This window comes from Chelmon rostratus, chromosome 22 (genome assembly GCF_017976325.1).
Source record: "Chelmon rostratus isolate fCheRos1 chromosome 22, fCheRos1.pri, whole genome shotgun sequence".
Taxonomy (NCBI): domain Eukaryota; kingdom Metazoa; phylum Chordata; class Actinopteri; order Chaetodontiformes; family Chaetodontidae; genus Chelmon; species Chelmon rostratus.
The window spans coordinates 54,351-80,765 of NC_055679.1; the positions used below are offsets into that span (position 1 = coordinate 54,351).

Below are 26,415 nucleotides of genomic sequence, written 5' to 3' on the forward strand. Positions count from 1 at the left end.
CTGAAATAAAATACTGAAATCTGTTCATATAAAATAATAAAAATATTCTAACGTGATCTTATAGTGTATATTGTTGTGTTGTAAGTCACAAGTGAACAATCCTCATACAGTTTTTATGTGACATAAAATATCTTTTAAGAACACTACCATTATGTAAGTAAATAGCTAAGAGTGGTTAATTAACATTAAAGTCAAAGATGAGCAAATGACCATCAACAATCTAAATGAACAAATGTGAACCTTTCATTTGAACAAATTAAAAGGGTGCTCACACAGACTGATGTACAAAATAAAATGTCAATTACATACAGGAAATTACATACAGAAATTAGATACACAAAATATTACCTCCAACACAGCATACAGCACCGCAGTGGCATGGGAAAATTAGCAACACATTCTTGGGACAATCTGAACAACACTTGACACGAGGGAAAACATTTAAGCTAGTTTAGCATCATTAACAAGTCTCTAAACATAATTTTACGGTCTTATAACTCACAGTAAGTGCTCAAAACAGTTAACGCAGGTCACAGTGAGTACTTGACACAGTAAATATAAAGTATAAACATCTGAAACGTTAAATAAAATAATTAATTATCCCGGACCGTGCAACAGAACGTCTTGCCAAGTCCTCTTCACTGTGCAGTACCCAAACCAACTACTGCGCCAATAGATGGCGGTGTTGCACCTTTTGTTGCCGTAACTTAACAGGTACAAGGTACAAACACCGATTTCTAGTTTTTTGTTATTCTTTAATGTAGGTCCAATATGACAACATTTTGAATGATAACTTGTCAAACTATTCCTTTAGATTCTCGCAGAGTTCTGTGACTTGTCAAGCAATAACTTGAATACAGAATTCTTCAAAGAACTTGACAAATACACTCCTCGTTCCTGAGATAAAAGTTGCTTGTGAATTTCAGCCTGGGGATAATCTTATCCATAATATTTCATCATAAGTTATTTGTTGATTATATTTTCTATTGTTTATCTAAGTCTGCAAAGTAACTTCAGTTACAAATGTTGTCCAGAAAAAGGACAGTAATTATGTCTGAAATGTGGACGTAGAAAAGTACCTGTTGGAAATAGTCAAGCCAAGTACAAGTACTTTGAAATTGGAGGATTTGATTTTGGAGGCATACCTCCAAAATTAAACACTGAAAAACTGATAAATGCTGTCTTTCCACCACTTTCCAGAAAAATGCTGTATAATGAATTTAAGTGCAGTCAACGACACCTTGAAATCAATGCACACTGTGTGTTCATATTGACCTAAAATTACTGCAAATATAGTCGCTGATGCTGTTTGTTCGGCTTGAAACCATTCAAACAGGTTGACAGGGCGGATTTATCAGGGACATGAATCACGTGACCACGTGGTGGCGAGCTCAGAGCGTGTCGCAACTTCTTACAATGGCCCTGCTCACACGTCAAGCTCCCGGCTCTCAGTTTCAACGTCACATGCGGAAGTACCAAAATGGAGGACGGGAGAAAAGTCTCCACGAATTCACTTCTGAAAGATGGTAAGAACATTGTTATGAACGGCGAGGGTATTGTATACCGTCTGAATGTGTTCGACGTCCTAATGCATATGATCCGCAGCTTTGTCCGATTTTCACATTTCATCCTGCAGCTAGTTACCCCAAAAGCACTTTCCGAGATAACCGGCTATTGCGTTTCTTATTTTTTTGTTATTATGACGTCCGTATAACGTAGAGTGCCACTACTTCTAGGCACTGGAAATACATTTTGTGCACAGTTGTACTACTGTTGATTTTAATAGTATAACCTGTAAACTACATTGGTGACAGAAACTAAAAAATTAAGTGCTTGGAGTCCTGCAAGGAAGATGCAGACAGAGCTGTCTATACGTTTCGGTTTAACGAGTGTGTTGGGTGTATCCCAGGTCTTTTAAATTGACAAAATGAAATTGTTTCCCTCACTTTCGTCTTTTTCTAGCGCCTTAGTCCCTCCCAACCGAGGATACATTGAGAAATGCAGCAATCTTTAAGGCAACATCAATTAAATATGACGTGTGGCACAGCTGCATCATCAGTCCATTGTTTGTTTTTTTTATAGCATATGACTGTATTTTATGATTTGTATTTGAGGACCATAGCCCTATCAATTAGAAGGGAAAGTAGCAAAGATAAATTGATAAAAATGGACGTGATGAAATTAGTGAAATGAAAAATTGAATGCTAAAATGTCTAGTGATTAATTTAAAGGCAGTTTAATTAAAACAGTCGTAATATGATGATAAAAGAGCCATCTTTCATCATTTCGCCCATCATACATGGATGAAGAATAATTGCATTTATCATTTAAGATGAGTGATCTCAAGGACAGGAGTCACAAAAAGTAATTGAAGAAAATGGAAGTGATGAAAATGCTTACAGATTTATAGTGGAAGTGATGAAATGTATGGGAACAGAAAAATTGTGATAAATTGTCAATTGATTGATAAACTTGACTGACATTTATTTTTTAAATGGTTGTGCTCTGATAATCAACTGCACTACTGTGTACTGTCTTATTCATCATTAACAATAACCATCTGACATTTATCATTTAAAGTAAGCAATTTTTGGTACCTCTGCCCAAAATGTTGATCAGAAATCACCTCCAAGGTGTGTTGTGTTAACAAGCTCACTGCCTTAGTATGTTGGGGTTACACGTCACTATTGATTGGGTATCATCTCTGACACACCCACTATGTTTCCTTGAAACTGGAAAACTGTAGCAATACGGTGCACATCTAGATATAGTTGATTGATATGAATGAAGAATATTCACAACATATAGAAGGAATATTTGTACAACATTTTTGCCTTCGTGTGTGTGCGTCTGTGTGCGTGTGCACTGAATGTTGCAATCAGAAATATTCAAATATTCTAGAGATTTTGTTTTAAATCTTTATTACTTACAGCAAATGAACTAAGGAAATGAATGAATGATGATAGAGTGGCAGGAAATTTTGTCATGTACTACTGTCATGTCACAATTATTCAACCCCTATATAATATTGCTCATTTTAAAACTTACTGCTAGTCTGTATGATCTTAAGTTTGTTTAACTCAATAACAACCCTTAATTTGCTTCAGCTGTGAGGTGTTTCTATAAACACCACACAGGGTTGTGTTCAAGGTGTGCTGAAAGAGGTCACAAAAGCTGTGAGAGGAGATAATTTCATTGCACTCCAGATTTAAATCCCATATAAAATCATTGATGGGATTTAACGAAAACAATTGAAGCATGGACTGGAAGCTTTTGCATGAGAAGAATGGTCAAAGATTTGACAAGAATGGTGTCAGACGCTTGTAGTTACTTAGAGAAAACACTTATTAGAGGTTATCAAGGCAAAAGGATGCTCCACCAGGTACTGAGGTTGGGGGGGTGAATAAAATGCACATGGACATTTGTCAAGAGAACTACATGTTTTCATTTAAACTCAAAATTATGTAAAAGTATGTTCTCAAATTGCTTGTATGTATCAATAAATAGTCTTGATATTCTGATATTATTTGATATTCTTTTTGTGCAATACTTTTTACTACTGTTTACTATTTGGCTATTTTATTATTATTGTTATGTATATAATCTTTTTACTGCTGCTAATGTATAGTTTGTTCTTTATAGTCTTATTGTCAGTTATTTCACTGTGTGTAATGCTGCTGCTGCACTGCAATTTCCCAGCTTGGGATAAATAAAGTCTATCTATCTATCTATCTATCTATCTATCTATCTATCTATCTATCCATCTATCCATCTATCCATCTATCCATCCATCTATCCATCCATCCATCCATCCATCCATCCATCTAACTTGCATATGTGCAATATGTTTTGACCCTGTGTTGAAAAACTATACAAAGAGGCTTCACAAGGACAGCAACATATTCTCTTCCTGTTTTCAACAGCTGTTGAACAGACACATTCGGTTGTGATTCAGTTTGTTGAGAGTCTGCGGTTGTGCCTCAGCTCGTTGACATGATTGAAGAGAAGCAGAAAACAAATGAGAAACAGCCTGAAGGCTTCATTTAAGAACTAGAGGAGAAAATTTCAGGTTTTGTTTTCATTGCAATATACCAAGGGCTGATATTTAGGAATAGTGTCCTAACTGTGAATATACTGAATAGTTTGATGATTTACTGAATAGTTTGATGATGTGCTGCTGTGTCCACAGAGTGCTACACTGATTTCCTGGCAGAGGACTTTGATGTGAAGACATACACAGCTCAGGCTATTCACCATGCTGTTATTGCTGAGCAACTGGCTAAACTGGCACAGGGCATCAGTCAGCTTGACAAGGAGCTGCACAGCCAGGTACAAACCCAACACACCACAACACAGCCACATTGACACACTTGAGTGTCTGAAGGGTTAACTGTAGTCAAGATTGTAAAATATGTTCATTACTCAGAGCTTCATATAAAATGGTGCACACATTGCGATCTACTTGTAAATCAGTGTCCTCCAAATGACCCAGGAAAGAGAGTGATAACTTTAATATGAAGCCCCATCCATATATATTTTTCTTTCTTCCTTCCAGGTTGTGGCGAGACATGAAGACCTACTTTCTCAGGCGACTGGGATAGAGTCTCTTGAAGGTAAAGCACCACATTTACATATGCTACTATAGGGATGTTCTGTCTGTATGTCAGATAAGCCACAAAAGAGCTGTAGGCACAGTAACTTCAGTCTGACGCAAATGACAGGAGATGAAACAAACTGGAATCATTATCAAATTCAAATACTAAGTTATCAGATATCAACAGACTACAATAAAACTCATGTTTATCAGTCCTTATTTTCTTCACATTTCTTCATATTTTTGTTCTATTTCATTCACACTGCTTTTTGCAGCAAGCACAGTTTATTTTTCAGGTCTTTCCAAGATGCTGGTTTTGGTGTGTAGCTTCACTCTGCGTACTGTTCCACTGGCATCAGAAATGGTTTATATCATTTGCCACATTAGCCAGGTGGATCATCTGATGGGCTTGCGATTGGACTGTCTTTTATTGTGCTTTGAAGACTGTCATTTGTGACGATCTGCTCTTTCACTATCCTCCTCCTATACAGTACGAATTTGCTGCTCCCAAACCCCTCCTTGATGAGAGGCGGCTGGAATATTGAAAATCTATTTTATGCCCTTCTTCAGGAAGGCTTTTTCAGTGTTCAAATCAATGTGACTGGTTCAAGGTTTCAATGGCCTCTCACAGCTCCTTTTCTGCACCAATGAAATTTGTGCTGTTATCGGCGCACATGATGATGACCTGGCTTCTTCTGCTTACAAATCGGCACAAGGCGTTGATCCAGGATCTGGTGTTGAGACTGTCTGCTACCTCTATATGCACTGCCCTGATGGTGAGATAGGTAAACACTGCACCATACCTTTGGACAGCTCCCCGGCTCTGTTTAAAATCAAAGGGTCCAAAATAATCGATTGTTAAAAGGCGGCTTATCTGGAAACCTGATGGCTGAGGTTGCTTGAGGAGTCCAAGATTTGTCTGCTGCAACAACATGAAGTTGCGCCCGCAATGTCCAGTTGTTTGATTAACATCGTGCAAGATCAGAGTGGCAAATCTGTGTGTTTTGAGAGAAGATGCTTTTCATCCTCTGGCATGGCAGATTTCTTCATTCTTTCTTAGTTTTCCCCTGATACTAACAGCTTGCTGTTCTGCCACACAACAGTTGCTTTCCAAAGGCAGTCGGACTTGCTTGTGGATCTTGAAGAGGTTTTGGCCAAACCTCTTCACACCATCCAGCCCATGACAGTCTTCACAGCATAGGGCCCATCCTCTTGACTATTTATTATTACCACTAGGGTTCAGATCGGGAAAGCTGTTCCTCCCAATCGTGCCCCTTCAGGTAGCACTGTCGCTGCTGAAGCGTTGAAGTCCCCCAGTAGAACAATCCCCAGTCAGAGTCCCCAGTCAGAGCACTTTCCAGCGATACTCCAATGGAGTTCATGAAGGCCGGGTACTCTGCACTGCTGCTTGGCCTATAGGCCAAAACAACAGTGAGGCACCTGTCCCCGAAAACTTCAACACTAGCTGCTAAGGTGGGGAGCTATGAGCAAGCCCACACCAGCCTGCTGCCTCTGACCGTGGGCAACTCCAGAGTAAAAGAGAGTCCAGCCTCTCTCGAGGGGTTGGGTTCCAGAACCCAGATTGTGCGTGGAGGTGAGCCCCATTATCTCTACCACTCGACCCCCCCCCCCCCAGAATGTGATGCAGACATCCCCTGCTTCCCTGTCCACAGCTCTTTCCACCTTCACCCAGTAGGTGTCCGTGGGTGTCCCCTGAACTGAAAACCCTACTGAACGAGATGAAAGGGTTTTTAAGTCTGGGTACAGAACTAGGTTTAAGAGGGTGCAGAGGAAGCTGAGTCAGTCTGGAGAGGGTTCCAGTCGAACTTCCTGCGTGGCACCAGTGCCAAAGACTGTGCATCCCAGGGAGCCCAACCACTTCATGCTGGTCGCCTTAACTTCATACCTGATGAAGACTCTGGAGAGGACTATACCTAACCACGTCTATCATCTTGTGAGCAGCGAGCTGGACCCCCTAGAATTCGCATATCGACGAGGCATTGGTGTGGAAGACGCTATCATCTTCCGGCTCCTATGCTCTCATTCCCACCTGGAGAGCACTGGGAGCACAGTGAGGGTCATGTTTTTTGACTTCTTCAGTGCTTTTAATGCAATCGAGCCATCACTGCTGAGGGGGAAGCTGGAAGTAGACTGTCAGACTGCATGGACCATCGACTACCTCACCAACAGACCGCAGTATGTGAGGCTTCATGACTGTGTGTCTGATGCAGCAGTTTGCAGCACCTGGGCTCCGCAGGGGACTGTGCTCTCTCCTTTCCTATTCACCCTCTACACATTGGATTTCAGACACAACACAGAAAGCTGCCACCTCCAGTTCTCTGACGATACAGCCATCGTTGGATGTGTATCACAGGGGAATGATTTTGAATACAGGGAAGTCATTGCTAACTTTGTCGACTGGTGTGGACTTAACCACCTGCACATAAATGCCAGCAAGACTAAGGAGATGGTGATAGACTTCCACAGGAAAGTACCACAGACTACACTGGTGTGCATCCAGGGTCTGGACATTGAGATCGTGGAGGAGTACAAATACCTGGGTGTCCACCTCAACAGTAAACTGGACTGGTCCACTAACACAGATTGCTCTACATATCAGTACATAATAGTATTCTACTATGACATATACATTTTTACTTCTGTGCAATAGCATTAATGGGTTAGTCTTGTACAACTATTGCAGTACTTTAGTTTTACCACAACAGTGAGCATTCCTCAGGCGAAGTCTGCTAACAAAGAAACTCTTAAAATCAGTGTCAACTTTCACTGAAAGATAAATATTTTGTTGCTGTTGTTGTTTTCAGGGGTCCTTCAGATGATGCAGACAAGGATCAGTGCTCTGCAGGCAGCTGTTGACAGGTAAATATGTTTTGCTGTGGCTTTAGTCAGATTGGATGTATGTATTATCAACATGCACCCAGGTATCGTTGGCTTGTAGGCATGCTGCTTTGCATTCACACACCTGTTAATTACAGGTATCGCTATCTTTTGCTGGATCATGGAATTCAATGATTGTTTATTTGATTTGAGTGAATAAGCCCCTGAAAGATTTTACATTTTTCTGACTACATAAGCAGCAATCAAAGTTGAAGTTTTGACAAAACATCCTCAATTATTACATAATAAGAGTTTAACAAAAAAAACCTAGCTGATCTCCTTTTGTGGTTTGATCAGATTTGATTGACATTGATTTGAGTGGCCTAATAACTTAAGTAAAACAACTCTCAACAGCTTGGATTCAAATTTTGCTAAATTCTGATTTGTGCATGACACAGCTTTTTTTCCAAATGGCTTTGGCAAGAAATGATGAGTTCATGTGGAATCCTGTCACACAAAGTAAGGTACTAATTTAAAAAAAAAAGGTTTTCAGGGAGTTCTAGAAAATTGATGAATAACATTTAAGTACTTCAGCTGTAGAGACAGAATGTACCTCCCAAAGAGCATCACATCCCGAGGAGACCTTGATAATGTAGATGTGTGTTGTGTGTTTATCAGCAGTATTAGACCAATGATTTCTTTAGGATTTCTCAACTGAAAAAAATTATTACATGCATGTCTTTCCAGGATAAGGACGAAGATTGTTGACCCATACAACAAGATTGTGGCCAGAATCACCCAGCTTGCCAGACTGCAGGTAACTATCCATTGATGATGGTCTCATATAAGCCTTTTTGTGGGTGTGTGTAAATCTTTCTGTATCCCTTTTAGCAGAAGACAATAGACAGGTCTTTGTTTTGAGTTCTGTGAAAAAAAAAAAAAAAAAAAAAGTTAAGTAAAAAAAGTAGTGCAGATCCATAGAAACTGCCGTCAGGTTTTCCCTTCATCTCTATGAATTATTCCAGAGAAACCAATTTTATGACCCAACATAGTGTCAGAATATAGAAGTTAAATTTGCTGCCAGTACATCAGCATAGTTCTTACAATGTTCAACTGAAAAAGCATCTAACCCAGAAGCCTTTCCTGATTTCATTAATTTAATGGCTTTTCTTATTTCCTCCTTTGTGATTGGAGCATCCAAAACTTCTAGGTTATTTTCCTGAGATGTAGTCACCACTTTTCCAGATTCAAGTTTAGCACAAGATGTAACATGCAAGGTGAGGCAGTTAACTGCCTTGCCAATAATTTTCCTGACTTTTCTCCACTTCTTTTTTTTTTACTTCTGCTTTCCTTCTTTAATAAAATAAAAGTAGCAAGCCATGACCTAAGCATGTGCAAAAAATTGGCATTTGTGCATTTCGTACAAAACTTTTAATTTCCCATTTTTTGGTCATAACATAAACTGTGACTGTAATACAGCTCTGAGTTGCTTCAGAAGTCTACCCATCTGTGGTTATTGAGATGCACTATGCTTCTTTAAGGCTCTGTGTCACTTAAGCCTTTGTGGCTTTGTACAGAGCTGCTTATGTCAGACTAGAAAAGTGCTATATACAGGTCTGAAAAAAATTAAGATGCCACTGCAAATTTTTCTGAAATCAGCATCTCTACATGTATGATGAGCCATTCCATTCAAGTGTCCAACACAAGCACACCTGATTCTACTTAATGAGGTACTGATTAGGTGATCATCTAAACAGAATCTTGTTTAACAAGGAAAGTGTAAAACCACTGTTGTGGTCATTACTATCCTCTTACAATAGGATCAGCTAGATGGCAAAAACAGTACTAGTAGTACCTCAAAAGTAATTGGAATCAAAAAATTTTGACCATGACAAAAGAGTTGAAAAGAAAAGTTTTGAGTGATGAACAGAAGGGTTTAATTCTGGCTTTACTGGCAGAGGGATACAGTGAGCATCAGGGTACTGCCATCCTTAAAATTTCTAAGACGCGGCTCATAACAAGGTCAAGCAGCAGACATTGGGGACAACAAAGCTACAGGCCGGCAGAGGGTGAAAACGACTCTCCACTGACCGGGATTACCATCAACTCATTCGAATCCAGTGACGAACAAAAAGAGTGGGAAATGGCAGCTGGGGTGAAGTGCACAGCGAGAACGGTTTGACACAGGCTCTTAGGGGCAGGGCTGAAGTCGTGAAAGCTAGAAAAAAGCCCTTCATCAATGAGAAGCAAAGAAGAGCCAGGCTCAGGTTTGCAAAAGACGATGGGGTTGGACCACAGAGGACTGGTGTAAGGTCAACTTCTCTGATGAGTCCAATTTTCAGCTTTGCCCAATGCCTGGTCTTCGCACCCACTGTGAGATTTGGTGGAGGATCGGTGATGATCTGGTTGTGCTTCAGCAAGGCTGGAGTCGGGCAGAATTGTCTTTGTGAAGGACGCATGAATCACACAGCTAGGTCAATCAAGCTAGGTCAATCAAGATGTGGATGAAGGACCACCAGTTTAAGACCCTCTGTGATGGCAAGCCCAATCCCTGGACCTGAACCCCATTGAAAACCTCTGGAATGTGATCGAGAGGAAGATGGATGGTCACAAGTCATTAAAGAAAGCTGAGCTGCTTGAATTTTTGCGTCAGGAGTGGCATAAACTCACCCAACAGCAATGTGAAAGACTGGTGGAGAGCGTGCCAATACACATGAAAGCTGTGATTGAAAATCAGGGTTATTCCACCAAATATTGATTTCTGAATCTTCCTAAGTTTAAACTTTAGTATTGTGTTGTGTAAAAATGAATATGCACTTGTTTTCTTTGCAGTATTTGAGGTCTGTAAAACAATTGTCATTTTAACAATTTGTCATTTTCTGTCTGGGATATGCATTGAGCCATATTTTTATCACAATATCACAAGATATTGTGAGTCTATCCCTTGGTACTTTTCCAGAGTACAATGTCCTGTCCAATGCAGCATTTAAAATTTGATTAAAGCTCCCACCCATGATGTGCCCCTCTTCAGCAGCCCCATTAACTTTATTGAAAAAATCTGCGTCCTTCTGGTTGGATGCATATACAGTGCTTAACAAATTTATTAGACTTTGAACATTTACTGTTTAACAAAAAAGCTGAAAAAAGTATTAAGAATCATTATTTTTGGACTGAGATGCTTAATTACAGTTTTTTACTTGCATTCCTGTCCAGAAGGTTTTGTTTTAGTGGTTGTATGTTATTCTTGATTAATTTCTGACTTCTAAGAGAATTCCACTGTGCTGTTTCAAATTTGGGTATAAAAAGGTGAAGCCAGTTTGAAATTCCTCACGACTGTTCAAAGTGGAGGTGGAGCGTAGGGAACTCACTGAGAAAGAAAAAGTCCCAATTTAAGTACTTCATGATACTGGATGGTCTTTTAGACAAAAAGGGCAAGACATAAAGTGTTCTCACAGTGTGGTCAAGTATGCCTTGGACTGCATTGCAGTTGATTGGTACTTATAAAATGAACCTGATGGGTCGTGCGTTCATATGCCAAGGAGACAGTGACACCAAGCATACTGCAAAGCTGTGCAGAGACTACTTAGCCAAGAAAAAAAAGGAATCTAGAGTACTGGAACAGACCTGAGTCCTATTGACCAGATCTGGCATTTATTGAATTCAAAAATAGATTGCACAAAAGTTTAATCAAAAGCAAGTCTCTGGGAACAGCTGAAAACTATGTCGAAAAGTACATAAAAACAATGCCAGCAAGAATGCAAGCTGTTATCAGAGCCAAAGGAGGTCATACAAAGTATAAAGATTTTTGGTCAATATATGTGAATGTTATTTGCCTTATAAATAACAATACAATTTTTTGTTTGAAACACGTTTTTGACAGATTTCTAAAATATTTTGTTTTCTCGTTTTTATGACAGGTGATCTAATAAATTTGTTAAGCAATGCATATTAGACATAACAGCATTAACTTTTGAACAACAAAATAAAAAATACACATCTACCAATAAACATGGGATTAAAAAAAAAAAAACATTCCAAATCACATATTCTCTCCGTTTCACTCTTGTTTCTCCTCCCACGGTTGTTGAGAAGGACCCTTCCTCTATGTAGTCTGTGAGGCAGTTCCAGCAGTTGCTGGAGACGCCTCCCAAATCCCCAATTCTGACATGTAATTTACAGGTTGGTAGTTAGATGATCATTGTGAAAGAAGTCGCATGACAGTCAATGTTCAGCAGAGGAAATTACAAGTGAAAACAAGCTCAAACAAAATATCCATAACATCTTAAAATCTAAAATTTCTCAGTACAAATGACTGACCATATTCAGTAGAAAAAAAAGTAGTAAACAAAAGTAACAAATATATTCAAAGAATCAACAAATATACACATATACAGTGCTGAGCACTCAATGACAATAAAGAAATCTTGAAATCTTGAATGTTTGTTTAACCCTTGGGGTCTTGACCTTGGATTGTATGCATCCATGTAGCTGACTGCAAGATATAAGCATTTTGCATTTGTGGGGCCTCTTTGTGGTAGATCATCCAACCTAGCATCCAAATACATACACTGTGTATCACTTACAATTTTGTAATTATGTAAAGAGATTAAAATGCTGAAAGTATTTTGACTGTAAGCCAAGCCGTTTTCAAGATAATTGCGAAAAAATAAACTTGATTCTTACAATAACACCTTGAGATCAATGAGTGTCATTTTATGTTCCTGAGTAGTGGGTGCAATATGTAATCCACCTGCCCATTTTGATGACTTCTTACAGATTTTGCAGCGTAAACACTTTGAGCATGAGAAAAATTGAAACAAAGAAAGAGCTAGATCTGCAGGCAGGTATTAACAGGATCTGAGTCCCTTGCACTCAGTCAGTTTGTTGGCCGTTGGAGGCAATGCAAGTTGGACCTGCAGGCCAATGGCCGTGATGCAGCACTCTCTACGAGAGAGAGCACAGAGATGGGAAAGATACAATGTCACTTTTTGTACTTGAAGGAAGATATTGCTTTACAACTTTTCCATTTTGTTTCAATTTTGATGCTGAGCATCACTGTCTCACTTGTACAGATGACAGTAGTGCATTGTGTTTATTTTAGTAATTGCTTAATCCCTGACTATTTTGGATAAAGAATAATTTGTGTACCTCACCATCTTGCTTCCTCTCTTCCTGCTCCAGGTTGCCTGTGACCTGCTGCGGAGGATCATTCGTATCTTGTACCTGAGCAAGAGGCTCCAGGGTCAGCTACAGGGGGGCAGCAGGGAGATCACCAAGGCTGCTCAGAGCCTCAGCGAACTAGGTAAGGACATGAATGTTTATTCATGATTAATCCACAAATCACATGTGTCTCTGCAAAACTATGCAAAGTACCACTTTCACAGCAGTGCAGATCCAGATGACCTCCAATAAAACAACAAAAAACATCTTATTGTTAATGTTTATGTACTATTTTAAGGTCCAGTATGTACGATTTCGTAGCATCTAATGGTGGAGTTGCAGTTTGTAACCAACTGAATATCCCTCGCCTTGCCCACCCCTATGATGGCCACTTAAAACATGAAAAGCACTGTATAGAGTCAGTGTTTGGTTTGTCTGTTCTACTGTAGAAACATGGTGGTGCAACATGGTAGACTTTATGGAAGATAATATGGAAGATTTAAATAGAAAGAGCTCAACAAGGTAACGAAAGATTCTCATTTCATGTGATCATGCACAAATGAAAATATACTATTATCTATTAATAATATGTTATAATATAATATGTTATATTTCTGCCATATTCTGCCAATAGATCAGCCTGAATCATACATATTGGACATTGGAAAAGTGTGTTCACCCACAGACATTTTCAACCAAATAAATTAAAAACAAATTACATTAACATAACAACATAGCATTTTGCTCACCTAAAAAATAACGCATCTACTTACAGAAAGAGGGGTGACCTATAAAACCAATTGTTTTCCCAAGTAGTGCATGCTGTCATACAGTACATTCAAAACACTGTACATTTTTTTAAATGTTCCTTTTTATTCTTATTCTTTCTTTCTTCTTTCTATTTATTCTTTCAAGTGAACACAAGGCAGGATATTTGGCTGCAGAAAATGTATAGGGAACAGTGGCAGGCTACACTAGAGTCTATAGTTTGGTTGTCGTGTGGTCTTCAAGATCAAAGAAAGAGGATAACATACAGCAGCTTCAGTGATGATAGGGCTGTTGACCTATAGCTTTATTTCAAACTTTCCAATTGTGTCTTTACTCTTATTTTTTTTCCTTTCTGCCTTGTCTGTGGAGATTCTCATTCATCCATGGTACTTCTGAGGGCTTCAAAAAGGCAACTGGACTTGCTTGAGGTTCTAGAAGACGTTTTGCCACTCAGCAGTCCACCTACACCTGAAGGACAGGGGACACTCATTTGAGGACAATAATGTACATAGTTTGTCCATGGAAGACAGATGGTTTGAAAGAGGAGTGAAAAAAGCCATCCATGTCAAACTGGAAAGACCATCACTGAATCCGACAGTGTGGCTCAGCCATTCACACCAGCACTCAGGTGACCCTGATGACTCATATGATGGTGGGGCAGGAACACCCCACCCTTCCACACCAGGACCCACCCATTGTTGTCCATTGACACCATGGCCCGTGTGACCTCGATTACTCACATGATAAGCTAGGCGGGGTCCATGACCCTCCAAGAGGAGTTCCCACCAGTCAGTTAGATCTGAAGAAGCCTCTTGGAATAGATTAGATTAGATAAAACTTTAATTATCTCACAATGGAGAAATTCACTCTTACAGAAGATCTTCAGAACACACAAGGGGTGGGGATGCAAACAGCAAATGGAGGTAAAAATAAGAAGAATAGGAACAATAAGGTGCAAATAAGAACAAACGGAGCAATAAATTATGACTGCAAACCACAAAAAAGAATTTCAAAAATGTAAAAAATAAATAAATAAAATAAAATAAGGTATCCTATGTATATTATGTTTAAGGAAAAAAATGAATATAGAAAGTGTCTTTTGCCCAGCAGTAGTGGATTTGGATGTTTGAAATCAGAAAAACAGAGCACATTGCACATAATAACTATACATATGAGTTGTACAGTCTGACAGCGGTGGGAATGAATGACTTGCGGTAGCGCTCCTTCCTGCACTGAGGGTGTCTCAGTCGGGCACTGAAGGAGCTGCTCAGCTCCTCTACAGTCTGGTGCAGTGGGTGAGAGCTGTTGTCCATGATGGCTGTGAACTTGGCCAAGAGCTTCCTCTCACCCACCTCCTCCACAGAGTCCAGTGGGCAGCCCATGACAGAGCTGGCCCTCCTGACCAGCTTGTTCAGTTTCTTCCTGTCCCGCTCTGTGCTGCCCGGAGCCCAGCAGACGACTGCGTAGAGGATAGCAGAGGCTATCACAGAGTCATATAAAGTCCTGAACAGGGATCTGCACACTCCGAAGGACCGCAATCTCCTCAGGAGGTGGAGGCAACTCTGGCCCCTGTTGTACAGGGCGTCGATGAGAGGCAAAACGTCTCCTAGAACCTCAAGCAAGAACCTTGGAAACCCTTAAAGTCCTTTCTGCCTTGTTTAATTTGTTGTGTTATGTTATTTCCTGTACTCTTCACACTTTGTGACAAGGAGAGTTGAAATTTGCATGGACACCTTTCACAAATGACTATTGTTTATTTCTACTGCTAGTTTGATATTTGGTCATCCACTACAGTTGTTTTCCATGGTCTTCTGGGTCTTTTGATGTTGCCGAGCTCACCAGTGCGTTCTTTCTTTTTAAGAATGTCCCAAACAGTTGATTTAGCCACACCTAAAGTTTTTCTATTTCTCTAATGGGTTTGTTTTGATTTTTCAGCCAAATGATGGCTTGCTTCACTGCTCTTTGGATCTCATATTGAGAGTTGACAGCAACAGATTCCAAATGCAAATAGCACACTTCAAGGGGTTGTGCTCCGACAAATGGTGACATGGATGTCACGCCATGGGATTTAGTAAAGAAGTAAAGATGTATTTTAAAGATTATGATATTGATCAATGTTTTCACTTTGCATAACTGATATTTGATTGGCGATCTGAATCGATACATCGAATCATATTGATGGATCACACACCCTAGTAACACTTTAATGCACGATCAGTTCATAATATCACTTTTAACTTTTAAAAGGAGTACAAAAGTTTACCTAAACTAATGGAATATACATAACAGTGAATAAGGAAATGAAAAAGAAGATACTCACTAATGGGTCAGATCGGGCATTTTTCTTCATGCAGCTCCAAAAGAAACTCATAGAACCAAGCTTTAATATACTGTATCAACTGAATTAACCTGCAGTCATAGTGCAATATTGTCAGAATCATCTTACTTGTCATCTTTCGAATATCCACTGTTGTTAAAGCTCTGTTTTTGCTCTTTGTTGCTACAGTTCCTTAAAAACACTACTTGGTTAGGTGTCTTTGGCACATTTGCATTCCGCTCTCTTTGTGGCCACTTGTATGCTACTACTGGCTGGCAGCCTGCCCAGCATGAAACACCTTGTGTAGGTTGTGAGCTGGATGCTGCTGTTTTACAAGGGGGGCATGTTCAGAGCCAGAGGGGCTCAACGAGGTGGACTTGTGGACCAAGACAAGGAGCTGACAAATACTGCTACTTGTCCTTGTGGTGTGTTGTTCACATTGTAGTTGAAACAATTAATGTGCTTCAAGCTACACATAAAAGAGGTAATGACGCCATGGTACCCAGTTCAACCCCAGGCACTCTAAGTACATAGACTATATCTGATGTGAAATATTCTTCAATCTAACAATGGCTGGAGAGGTTCAGAGCACTGTGTGACCTTCTGGTGTCAGCAGAGGAAAAGTGATATTGATGCATTGCATGCGACTGCCACCAGTTATCTATCAGCCCTACTACCTGTAGTTATCACAAGGCATTAAGCGTGACAGAGCGGGTTCACAAGAACAAGTAACAAACACACACACACACACACACACAAACACAAAAGAGGTAATGACACTATGATACCCTGTTCAACCCCAGGCATCCTAGGTACATAGACCTGGTCTCAGTCTCTTGATGAGGATTGTTCTGTCTAACAATGGCTGGGGAGGTTCAGAGCACTGTGTGACCTTCTGGTGTCGGTGGAGGAAAAGTGACATTAATAAATTGCATGTCACTGCCACCAGTTATCTACCAGCCTGCCTACCTCTAGTTATCACAAGGCATTAAGTGTGAAAGGGCAAGTTCACAAGAACAAGTAACAATGACACACACACACACACACACACACACACACACACACACACACACACACACACACACACAGGCTCACACAAATTCCATGGCTGCAGACAGCTTTTAAATGGAGTAAGTGTCTCTTGTGTTCTCCAGCAACAAACTCTTATAGGTGTTATAGTGTTGGCATGGTCTATGCTGTGCCAGTCAGTTTCAGTGCCAACAATTTCTCCTGTGTGCTTTGCTGCTTTATGTTTATTATGCTTTATACTGTTGGGTCCTGAGATCACTTCATTGGGGTTTAAAGAGGGTTGTCTATAGAACAGTTTGATTCCAGTGCTGTTTACTTTTCCCAGAGGTTACCTCAATTGGAAATCTTCAATAAAATACACAATATAGGCACTTAATTATGCAAAATTATGTCTACACAGTACTAATATGTACTTTTGGTCTGTGGCTGTTTTTAACCATGCTAGTGGCATTGCTCTGTGGATTGCAGTGTTGGTTGGTAGATGGACCACTTTGGTCCAGAACTATTGAACTGTTGGATTGCCACACAATTTTACACAGACACTTATGACCCCCAGAGGATGGGGGAAGATTTGGTACATACAGTGCTGTGAAAAAGTATTTGGGTTACAAAGCCATTTCTAAGGCTTTGGGACTCCAGCGAGCCATGAGAGAGCCATTATTCACAAATGGAGAAAACTTGGAGCAGTGGTGCACCTTCCCAGCGTGGCCAGCCTACCAAAATTACTAAGAGCACATCGATGACTCATCCAGGAGGTCACAAAAGAACCCAGAACAACATTTAAAGAAGTGAAGGCCTCACTTGCCTCAGTTAACATCATTTTCCATGATTCAACAATAAGAAAGAGACTGGGCAAAAATGGCATCCATGGGAGAGTTCCAAGGACGAAACCACTGCTGACCAAAAAGAACACAAAGGCGCATCTCACATTTGATGAAAAACATCTTGATGATCCCCAAGACTTTTGGGAATTGTCATGAAGAATAATTTGTGGACTGACGAGACAAAAGTTGAATTTTTTGGAGGGTGTACGTCCTATTACATCTCAACAACTAACACAGCATTACATAAAAAGAACATCATACCAACAGTCAAACATGGTGGTGGTCGTGTGATGGTCTGGGGCTGCTTTGCTGCTTCAGGATCTGGACGACTTGCCATAATTGATGGAATTCTACTCTCTACCTGAAAATCCTGAAGGAAAATTCGTGACCTCAAGCTCAAGCGCACGTGGGTTATTCAGCAGGAAAATGATCCAAAACACACCAGCAAGTCCACCTCTGAATTGCTTTAAAAAAACAAAAACAAAATTAAGCTTTTCGAGTGGCCTAGCCAAAGTACAGACTTAAATCTGAATGAGATGCTGTGGTATGACCTTAAACAGGCATGCTCGAAAACCTTTCAGTGTAGCTGATTTAAAACAATTTTGTGTGTGGGCCAAAATTCCTCTATAGTGATGTAAAAGACACTTTGCCAGTTATTGCAAACGCTTTATTGCAGTCGCCAAGGGTGGCACAACCAGTTTAGGGGGCAATTACTTTCTCCCACAGGGCCAGGTAAGTTTGGATAGCTTTTTCCCTTAATATATGAAGTCATCATATCTCTCTGGCATAGTCTCTCTATATTTGAGGACTTTGAGGGGGCCAGTCCATAATTTTCAATGACAAAAGGAATCTGTAGCAGGTACTTTCGGCAATAGAATGTTTAGGGTCATTTTCCTCTTGGAAAATAAATCCAGGCCCAATAAGATGGTACTCCGTACCTCACCAGAATGTTGTGGTCTACTTTCTTATCCATGATGCCATCAATTTTCACTAAGTCACCTGTTCCTAAGGCTGAAACTGCACCCCACACCATAATAGTACCCCCTCCATGTTTAACTGTTGGCAAGAGAGAGTATATTTTATATCTCTTCACTTCCATCCGTCGAACATACCCTCTTTGTTTGTTGCCATCAGTCTACAACACTTTATGCCAGTCTTCCTAACATCTGTGAAGTTTCTCTTTTATGTGCGTGATGCAACCCAATTTCAAAATCGTATAGTTTGAACAATAGTTTTTAAGGCTGTCTCTCATTTCTTGACTATATGTCATAATGGAGGCGCCCTCACAGAAGACAGTGAAGAAGAAGCAAAATGTCACATGGTCTGATGTGTTCTGTACCTGTATCAAATCCCACATCGAGAAGCTAAAGAGAGCATAGGCATCTTGACACTTATAGTACCTTTGTTTATTACAAATGGTGACAAACAATATCAAGGTATTCAGTGACTGTACATAGACATTTTTGTCATCTCACACGGAGAGAAAAACACACACTGCTGCTTAGCTACAGAGTTATGACTGAGTTGTGCTTGATAGCACGCGACATTCCAAAATAAATAGCATTAAATTGCCCTCTTTGTGTGCCTATGAAACCTATTTTGTGAGATTGTTTGTACTGAGGAAGACTGTAAATGCAGTCCTTGACCTCATACATAGCTGCCAGTGGTTTCCCTTTTTACATATGATAATCATTTTAAGGAAACTCCTTGCCTTTATCTTGTTACTCTGATCTCAGGGAACTTCTTGTCTGAAGTCATCATTTTAGTAAGCTGCCCAAGATTTTTGTACTTTGTTAATCAACACTCATCTGTTACTTTATTTAGATTTGTAGTGTATTTTGCCATCAGAGTCATGTTTCTTCATTGTTATATTTCAAATGTTTTCCTCCTCTCTAATTGTGTTAAAAAATCTCTATATCGTCCTCCAAAGTGCCAGTTTCTAATTTTTCTGCCATAGCTTGTTATTTCACTTTTTTGAATGGAATTCAACAACTCCTTCTTAATGTACATATCTGACTTATTTACATTTGAGTTAGTCATATTACTCTGCATCCTGTGAGCATAGACATTTTTGCCTGGCGTCTGTGTCCTCACAGGTGACTTTCTTGTTTCTCTTGGGGTCAATCCATGAGTTATGGATAACCACATTGTTTGGCGAAGGGTCAGCTTCGACTACAGACACCACCCTCTTCTTCATCTTGCTTTTCAAAACCTTTTGGAACTTCTGGCGAGTGAAGGCATAGAGGAGCGGATGAAAGATAGTGGTTCCATAGGCCATCACCAGGAAGCCCAAGCGGAGGCGAACAGTTAAATCACTGGGCCCAGTGCTGAGGATAATGGTGTTGAGCACAGTTATTGGGGTCCAGCAGAGTAGGAAAGTGGAGATGATGAGAAGAGACATCCTGAAGACTCGTTTTTGTCTTTCCCGTCTCTCTCGATGACGCTTTACTGCTCGTCGTAGCGCAATAATTACTGACACTGATGCCCGCATGCCCAAAGGTGCATTCTCACCTGCCCTGACTCCTGTGCTAGTCTGTGAAGCATCAGTTGACTCAACTGCTTGTGCTGCAGTGTTTAAAGAGATTGTATTTTTGCTCTTTTGCTTCTTTTTAGGTGGGTTGTGCTGAAAGCGTGTTCCAATGCGAATGTTAAGTGCCTGAAGGATCTTGTAGTAAGTCACTAGCATTACCACAGCTGTAAAGAAGAATATAGGGATCTGTGCTAGCAGGTGATAGTACAAACCCTGCTCTGTGTAGTACTCATTTGATTGAGCCACTGAGACTGCCGCGGTCTGGTTCACAAGGTCTGAACCCCTGTTGATAAAGAAGCCCACTTCCATAAAGGGAACCAGAAAACTGAAAAAGGTTAGCGCCCAGATGCAACCCAGTAGAGCTACAGCTCGAGTCATCGTAAGCACACGATTTGCTGGTCGTACCGAGATGTCATAGCGGTCCACAGTGATGGCCAGGACGTTAGCAGCCGTAGCTACGCTTGCAAAGGAGACACAGGCCTCATGGAAACAACAGATCATGGCCGTATCCGCCTCTAATGGAAGTAACACCACTACTGTTGTCAATGGGATGCAGCATACACACACCTGGAAGCACAACAGAAATTCAGGTCACATCCCAAATGCATCACCTTTGTTTCTGTCTAATCTTCGACTGCTTTATATTGATTGTTACCATGTTGGTTCTTAATGGTATAATAAGATTGTGTCAATCGAGAGAACATACTCTCAATTATTACTGACACACACACACACAGTTGAACTGCTTAAGAGTTATGGTTTTGTAGATGCCTATAAAGTCATGTCAAATTCGATTGCCAAGAAGGAAAAGTTTGCTCGTCTTACAAGTTTGCTATTTGCGCTGCCAGTATGTATCAGAGCTTAAAGAAAAACTACTATTTAGGTTTTATTTCCATAGCATTGGTCATTTTTTTCTTATAACAGTCTATGTACCAAAATCATGTTGCTCCATTCCAAGATCTCATTTAGCATTTAGCCAGTTGACATTAATGAGAACAATGTTATCATAAGAAACATATAAATAAAGTAATATCTTATCTTATCAGAACCAAGGGCTACAAAAATGAAACCCAAGTTGTAATAAACAGTGGATGGCAGTTGAGGAGGTTCTCCCAGTGTCTGGTTTAAAAGTTTACAAGTTGATTGCTGCATTTAGCACCAGAGTTGAGAGTGTCAGAGGGCAGTGATTCAGCTAACAAAAAGACATTCAACAAATAATTCAAATCATAGACATTTAGAGGCAGTTCCTATTATTGTCTATGGTGCATCAATTCTCATGTTATGTATTTTATTCAATGACTGAGGCAACAGTAAATGTTTTGGCCCTTTCCTAAAACCAGAAGCATAATATTCCATATTAACTGAATGCAACTTCACATCCAAACCAATTGACTGACACAGTCCATGTGTAGAAGCATAATGAGGTATTTTTTGTGGCACTAGAAGAAGTGACATTGATGTTAAATCCCATCTCTAAAGAAAGTAACTGATAATAGAGGTCAGGACTCACCAACACATCCACCACATGTAGATTCATGGTGATGATGTTGGAAACTGAGCTGACAAGGTTCTGTTTCATACAGTAGAGGACGAGCACAGTAAGGTTGGAGCTCAAGCCCAGAACTATCTCCAAAAGCAGGAAGCCCGTCAGAGAAACCTACCAACAGAAAGAACTTAGTGGCATTTACAAAAACATTGTCATTTTTGTCATAGTAGTGCATAATAATAATGTGGAAGATTTAAGTCATACTTTGTATTACCATTGTTAAATACACCATGTGTTTTAGTATCCAAATTCCAAATTCTCAAAATAACATATACCTAAGAATATCTGTGTGGATTGGCTTGCTTGTAAGAAGATATCATGCTATGATGTTACATTGATTCAGTTGATGAAGCCATTTGAGATATATATTTGAGGCAGTAGAATTACCTTGAAGCTGATGGGATAGACAGCCTCAGACGATGTCATGCCAAGGTCATAGGGGTCTGCAGTGTCAAGCACCGTCATGTTGTTCATGGTGGATGCAGAGATCAGCACTGGGGATGTGTGCATTGTCCTGATTAGAGGATGGGGCCTGTAGAGCGTTTTGTACAAATATTTGCAAAAAATAAAATCTATTATACATACATTTAAGCCATATTAAATTCTACCACAATTCTACAATGCACTGTAAAGAGGAAAGGAGTTGAGGGTGGGGTTTAATTTCAGTCTGTATGAACTGAAAAAGTTAACATTATATCAGTGTGATTTTAGGTTTTACGGATGACATTAGAAGTACTTTTATTTCAAACACACAAAAGCTTTCTGTGATAACATCACCTTGAATTTGAATGTTAAAGGTGTCTTTTTCAGGATTCTTACTAATTCTAATTTATGTGGAACCTGCACATGTGGCAAACCTCCTGGAAAAGTACATTCTGTATCTTTTTCATGTTGGAAATGTGTTTTTGTTAGAAACATCAGGACTACCAATTGCGATATAAGACTTGCAACTGAAGTGATCATTCCCTGGCCAAATTCAATTATGAATCTTGTAGAGACAGTTTTGTGTGTAATAAGAATGTTCTTTAGATGGCAGCGGTCAATCATACTGCACACACTTATAAGTACCAACAAAGCAGGCACTGTCTGAAGGGTCTGTATCAAACAAATTTGTTCATTTTCCAAAACAGACGGTCCGACAAGCACACACCCTACATGTAGTGATTAACCCAGTGTGCAGAAGTTGGAAGAATCTGTCCAGCAAACAAGCCATTTGGGAGTCCTAGTTTGCTTGCTGATACTAAACAAATCAAATGCAAGAATGCTAGACTGTGTTGTTTGTGGACCTTGGTTCCTGTATGGTTTGAACTAAAGCGAACTGACTGCAAGTGTGATATCAGGCTTAAACTCACCACTCTCTCCTAGCAGTGTCCTCTCCAGCTCACCAGCAACCGAAGTGACCACAAGGAATTTGTCACAAACTTCAGCTTTAAGGATACTGGCTCCACTCAGGCAATTGGAATTGTCAGTTTGTGAAACACAGAAACCAACACACACCCGCCCCTCATTGGGGGGCCATGTGGTTTGCAACATCAGTGCGGTGCACTAAGATCAATGGTTTCTTTCATGCATAGCTCTGTCTCTTCATTGTCTGTTGTGCTTGGATGATTTCCACCAGTCTCATCCCTGCCTGAAAATGATGCTAGTGCCAGAGAGACAGAGACCGAGTCGCAGTAAAGGTCAGAGACCAGGATGTAGGTCATGTAGAGTTCTTGGAGACCACTCAGACTGATCCCTTGACTCTTGGACATTCACAGCCCTCCTCTTGCTCCTGCTTGACCCTTCAGATGGTGAGGGAGGAATTGACTGAAGGAGAGACTATTGTTATATGCCTACATCATCATCACCTTCCCTTGCATTCTTCCTTAGTCACATTCCATCTGTCATCCTGCAAATGTAAAGGATAGAAGATTTCTGTAAAATGGTATGTAAAAATTGGCCCACACATTGTAACTCATTTATAGGATATCTGTCCTTGTTAGTATTTGCACTTGTGTTTGTGCAAGCCTGCAATGTGTGCTTAATCATTTTTTGATGCCTTGCCTTTTTTTTTGATGGTTCTCATCATGTATTGTTTAACAAATGAGCACTGAAAACTGTGAACTATTCTCTGCAAACTGTGTGTCTGTCTAGTGTATGAAATAATATGATTGACTGAAAACTACCTACACACTGTCTCAGTTAGTTCTTCATTCAGGACTCAGCTTGATTGTTTTGAGATTTTAAATTTGCAAAGAGTTGAAGGAGTAGCAAGTGCTGTCAAGAACTGAAAGCTGGCATTGAAGGTATGATAGGATTTTTAGTCATATTTTCATATTCTAAGACAGACAGATTTGACTGACATGACTGATTTAGATTAAAATTTGCCCAATTTCAGACTTTTTCTAATTAGACAATGTGTTCTTGTAAGGTTGTCTGCATTTAGACAACATTTAATATTAGATAACTTTTGCTTCTTTGTTGAAGAGATGTTTGTTTATATTTCTTGAAATAAAGTGTGCTCCTTCCTTTGGTATTGTTGCCTGAAGGAAGGAACACTTTATAATCAAGGAATGAATTACAGTTTCTGCATATATTACATATAGTAATATGTATGATAGAAGTGACTGTATACTGCATTTATACAGTGATTTTGTAGTCTTACTGACCACTCAGAACACTTTTGCACACAAGTCAGGATTCACACACACACACACAGCATTGGGACCAATTTGGGGTTCAGTATCTTTCCCAAGGTTAGCGATAGAACCACCAACTTTGTGATTAGTAGACGATCGCTCTACACCCTGAACCACAGCTACCACATATGGTATGCACATCTGTGTTTACACATATACTTTTGTCCTTGTCTCTGTGTTCTCAGCCTGCTATGGACAACACTCAATTCTTATTAGCAAATAACAGCACAGCTCTGATGTAGCCAGCTCATCAGCTTTTTAAATCAATACAAGCTGGGTACATCTGTTTTTATGCTATCATTCTTTTATTTTAGTAACATCTATATGAGTGTTGAAGATACTTCAACACAATGTTTCCATTAAAGTATGCATAAACAATAGCTAACACCTGACCCTTGATAGTAATATGATAATTCACTATTACATGTGCATTATTATTATGTGCACTATTACAGCATTGAATGGGCTATTTTTTGATATCTGTGCAGCTTTTTAGAACCTACTCTTGTCAACAAAAGTTAATTGTCTTCTGTCCTGGGAAAATACAGAAGTTTTATTTTAGCTACATAAAAACATGGAGCATGGGGCATGTTGACAGATGTGAGCTTATCCTAACCTTAACAATGGAAAACTTATATAAATCCAATCAGCCAATTACATCCAATCTGATGGAACACCTACTTCTGTAAACACACCTACCAAGTTCTGGCAAAACGTCCAGGTTCCACAGCCACCTCAGGCTGCAGTTATATAAAGTATATCTCTGAAAGGATGCCCAGCTCTGAGCAAGGTGTCAGATCAGCAAGGGAAATAATTAGCTGATTAATCCACTGCAGCAATGTTCAATGTTTTCTCACCTTAACAATTGATCAGTTAAACAATGAAAGTAATTGTACATGCAGCCCCCGTAGTTTATTGAAATAAAGGAGCAGTTTTGTGTTGTATGAGCTTTCCTACAACAGGAGAATCGGTCTCTTTGGGTGGCAGGGAACTCAGCTTTGCTTGTGGATATGCACATTCCTTACTGTTTGACAGCCACTCATTTTGTCTAATTATTCTGCTCGCAAAATAATGGCTGCTTGAAAATCGTGACGCATGAGCTCAACAACATGTCAGCATGCTGTGTCTGTTCATCTTGGGCTAAATGTGTCGTTTTTATAGTGCCTTTGTGCAACACATTCACATTGCCTTGCTATCAGAACACACATAACAGTGTTAGTATCTGACTGTGGTGTGTTAGTTTACCTCTATACAAAGACCATTCCTCAGTGATCCTTGGATCTGTCGAAGTACTTTCCTTCCCTGCAGTGCTTTGTAATTTCAATCCCCCAAAGGTACTGTAGTGCCCAAATCTGATAAGCCTGAGTGGTTGAGGTTAAGCTTAGTAGTCCAGCATTCAAGGATCTTGCGCCACACTGTTGTGCCTCTTCAGGATGGAAATTTGACTGGTAAAAAGCATGCAGTCACACAGCCTGGGGGGAGCAAAGGAGATACTGACGCTGCTGCTCTGTTTCTCCCTCTCTTCTCTCTGCTGTGCTTCTTTTTCTGTCGGTCTGTCTCGCTGTCCTGCTTCCTGCCTCTCACTGTATCTGCTTCCATTAGCCCTTCCTACTCAAACATGACTCCCTCCCCCTCCCTCTCTGAAACTGCCTTCTCCCTCATTTTTTCCTTTTGCACCTCTGTGCTTGAATGATTGGACTCATAAAGCAGATTCAACACTCTCCACCTCATTTTTTTCATTCTCTCTCTTCATCTTTTGTGATGCCTGTAATAAGTGGGGAAAATGCTGTTTCCAGCATGCAGGGACAACAAGATTTTTTTTTGCCTTTTAACCCTTGCTACTTTCTCTTTTCCTCTGAGACATCTACCCAAAAGCTCAATTGCCATCATTAAAGAGCCCAGGTAGGCAACGGTAGCCATGACAGTAGTAATCACAGCATCCTTCCTCTCAGGACTTTGGCTACTCCTCTGCTGTTTGTGTTTGCATAGCACCTGCCGGATGGTACGTGCTTAATTGTTCCAATCTGGCTACCATTGAAGCAGTCTCTGTGTTGCTTGTATTGCCTGTTGAACATATTTAGAAGATAGCTAGAGAGTGAACTAATTAGGGTTACTTGGCATTGGCATAGTA

At 40.0% G+C, this 26,415-nt stretch overlaps 2 protein-coding genes across 2 annotated transcripts in view; one reads left to right on the top strand and one right to left on the bottom strand.

Annotated features, from left to right (window-relative positions):
* The first annotated feature begins 1,430 nt into the window (after window positions 1-1,430).
* cog5 (component of oligomeric golgi complex 5) overlaps window positions 1,431-26,415 on the top strand; it is a 65,326-nt gene continuing 40,341 nt past the window's right edge. Inside the window, exons 1-6 of the mRNA XM_041964408.1 lie at window positions 1,431-1,526; window positions 4,190-4,329; window positions 4,556-4,613; window positions 7,420-7,474; window positions 8,180-8,249; window positions 12,614-12,734. Of these exons, the coding sequence (XP_041820342.1) occupies window positions 1,481-1,526; window positions 4,190-4,329; window positions 4,556-4,613; window positions 7,420-7,474; window positions 8,180-8,249; window positions 12,614-12,734 (490 nt within the window). The 5' untranslated portion in view covers window positions 1,431-1,480. The remainder of the gene's footprint in view (window positions 1,527-4,189; window positions 4,330-4,555; window positions 4,614-7,419; window positions 7,475-8,179; window positions 8,250-12,613; window positions 12,735-26,415) is intronic.
* On the bottom strand, window positions 19,107-25,650 carry LOC121626050 (G-protein coupled receptor 22-like). Its single transcript, XM_041964410.1, has 5 exons — window positions 25,530-25,650; window positions 22,959-23,494; window positions 21,994-22,138; window positions 21,571-21,717; window positions 19,107-20,627 (listed from the first exon to the last, which is right to left on the bottom strand). Exons 3-5 carry the CDS (start codon window positions 22,114-22,116, stop codon window positions 19,572-19,574), a joined length of 1,326 nt encoding a protein of 441 aa, XP_041820344.1. The 5' UTR covers window positions 22,117-22,138; window positions 22,959-23,494; window positions 25,530-25,650; the 3' UTR covers window positions 19,107-19,571.

What these genes read in the sequence shown, in the direction of transcription:
- LOC121626050 (XM_041964410.1), bottom strand. Translation starts at nt 22,116, where the DNA reads ATGCACACATCCCCAGTGCTGATCTCTGCATCCACCATGAACAACATG. An exon ending in TCTATCCCATCAGCTTCAAG is followed by an intron (nt 21,718 to 21,993) that starts GTAATTCTACTG and finishes TTCTGTTGGTAG; the next exon opens with GTTTCTCTGACGGGCTTCCT. An exon ending in TACATGTGGTGGATGTGTTG is followed by an intron (nt 20,628 to 21,570) that starts GTGAGTCCTGAC and finishes TTGTGCTTCCAG; the next exon opens with GTGTGTGTATGCTGCATCCC.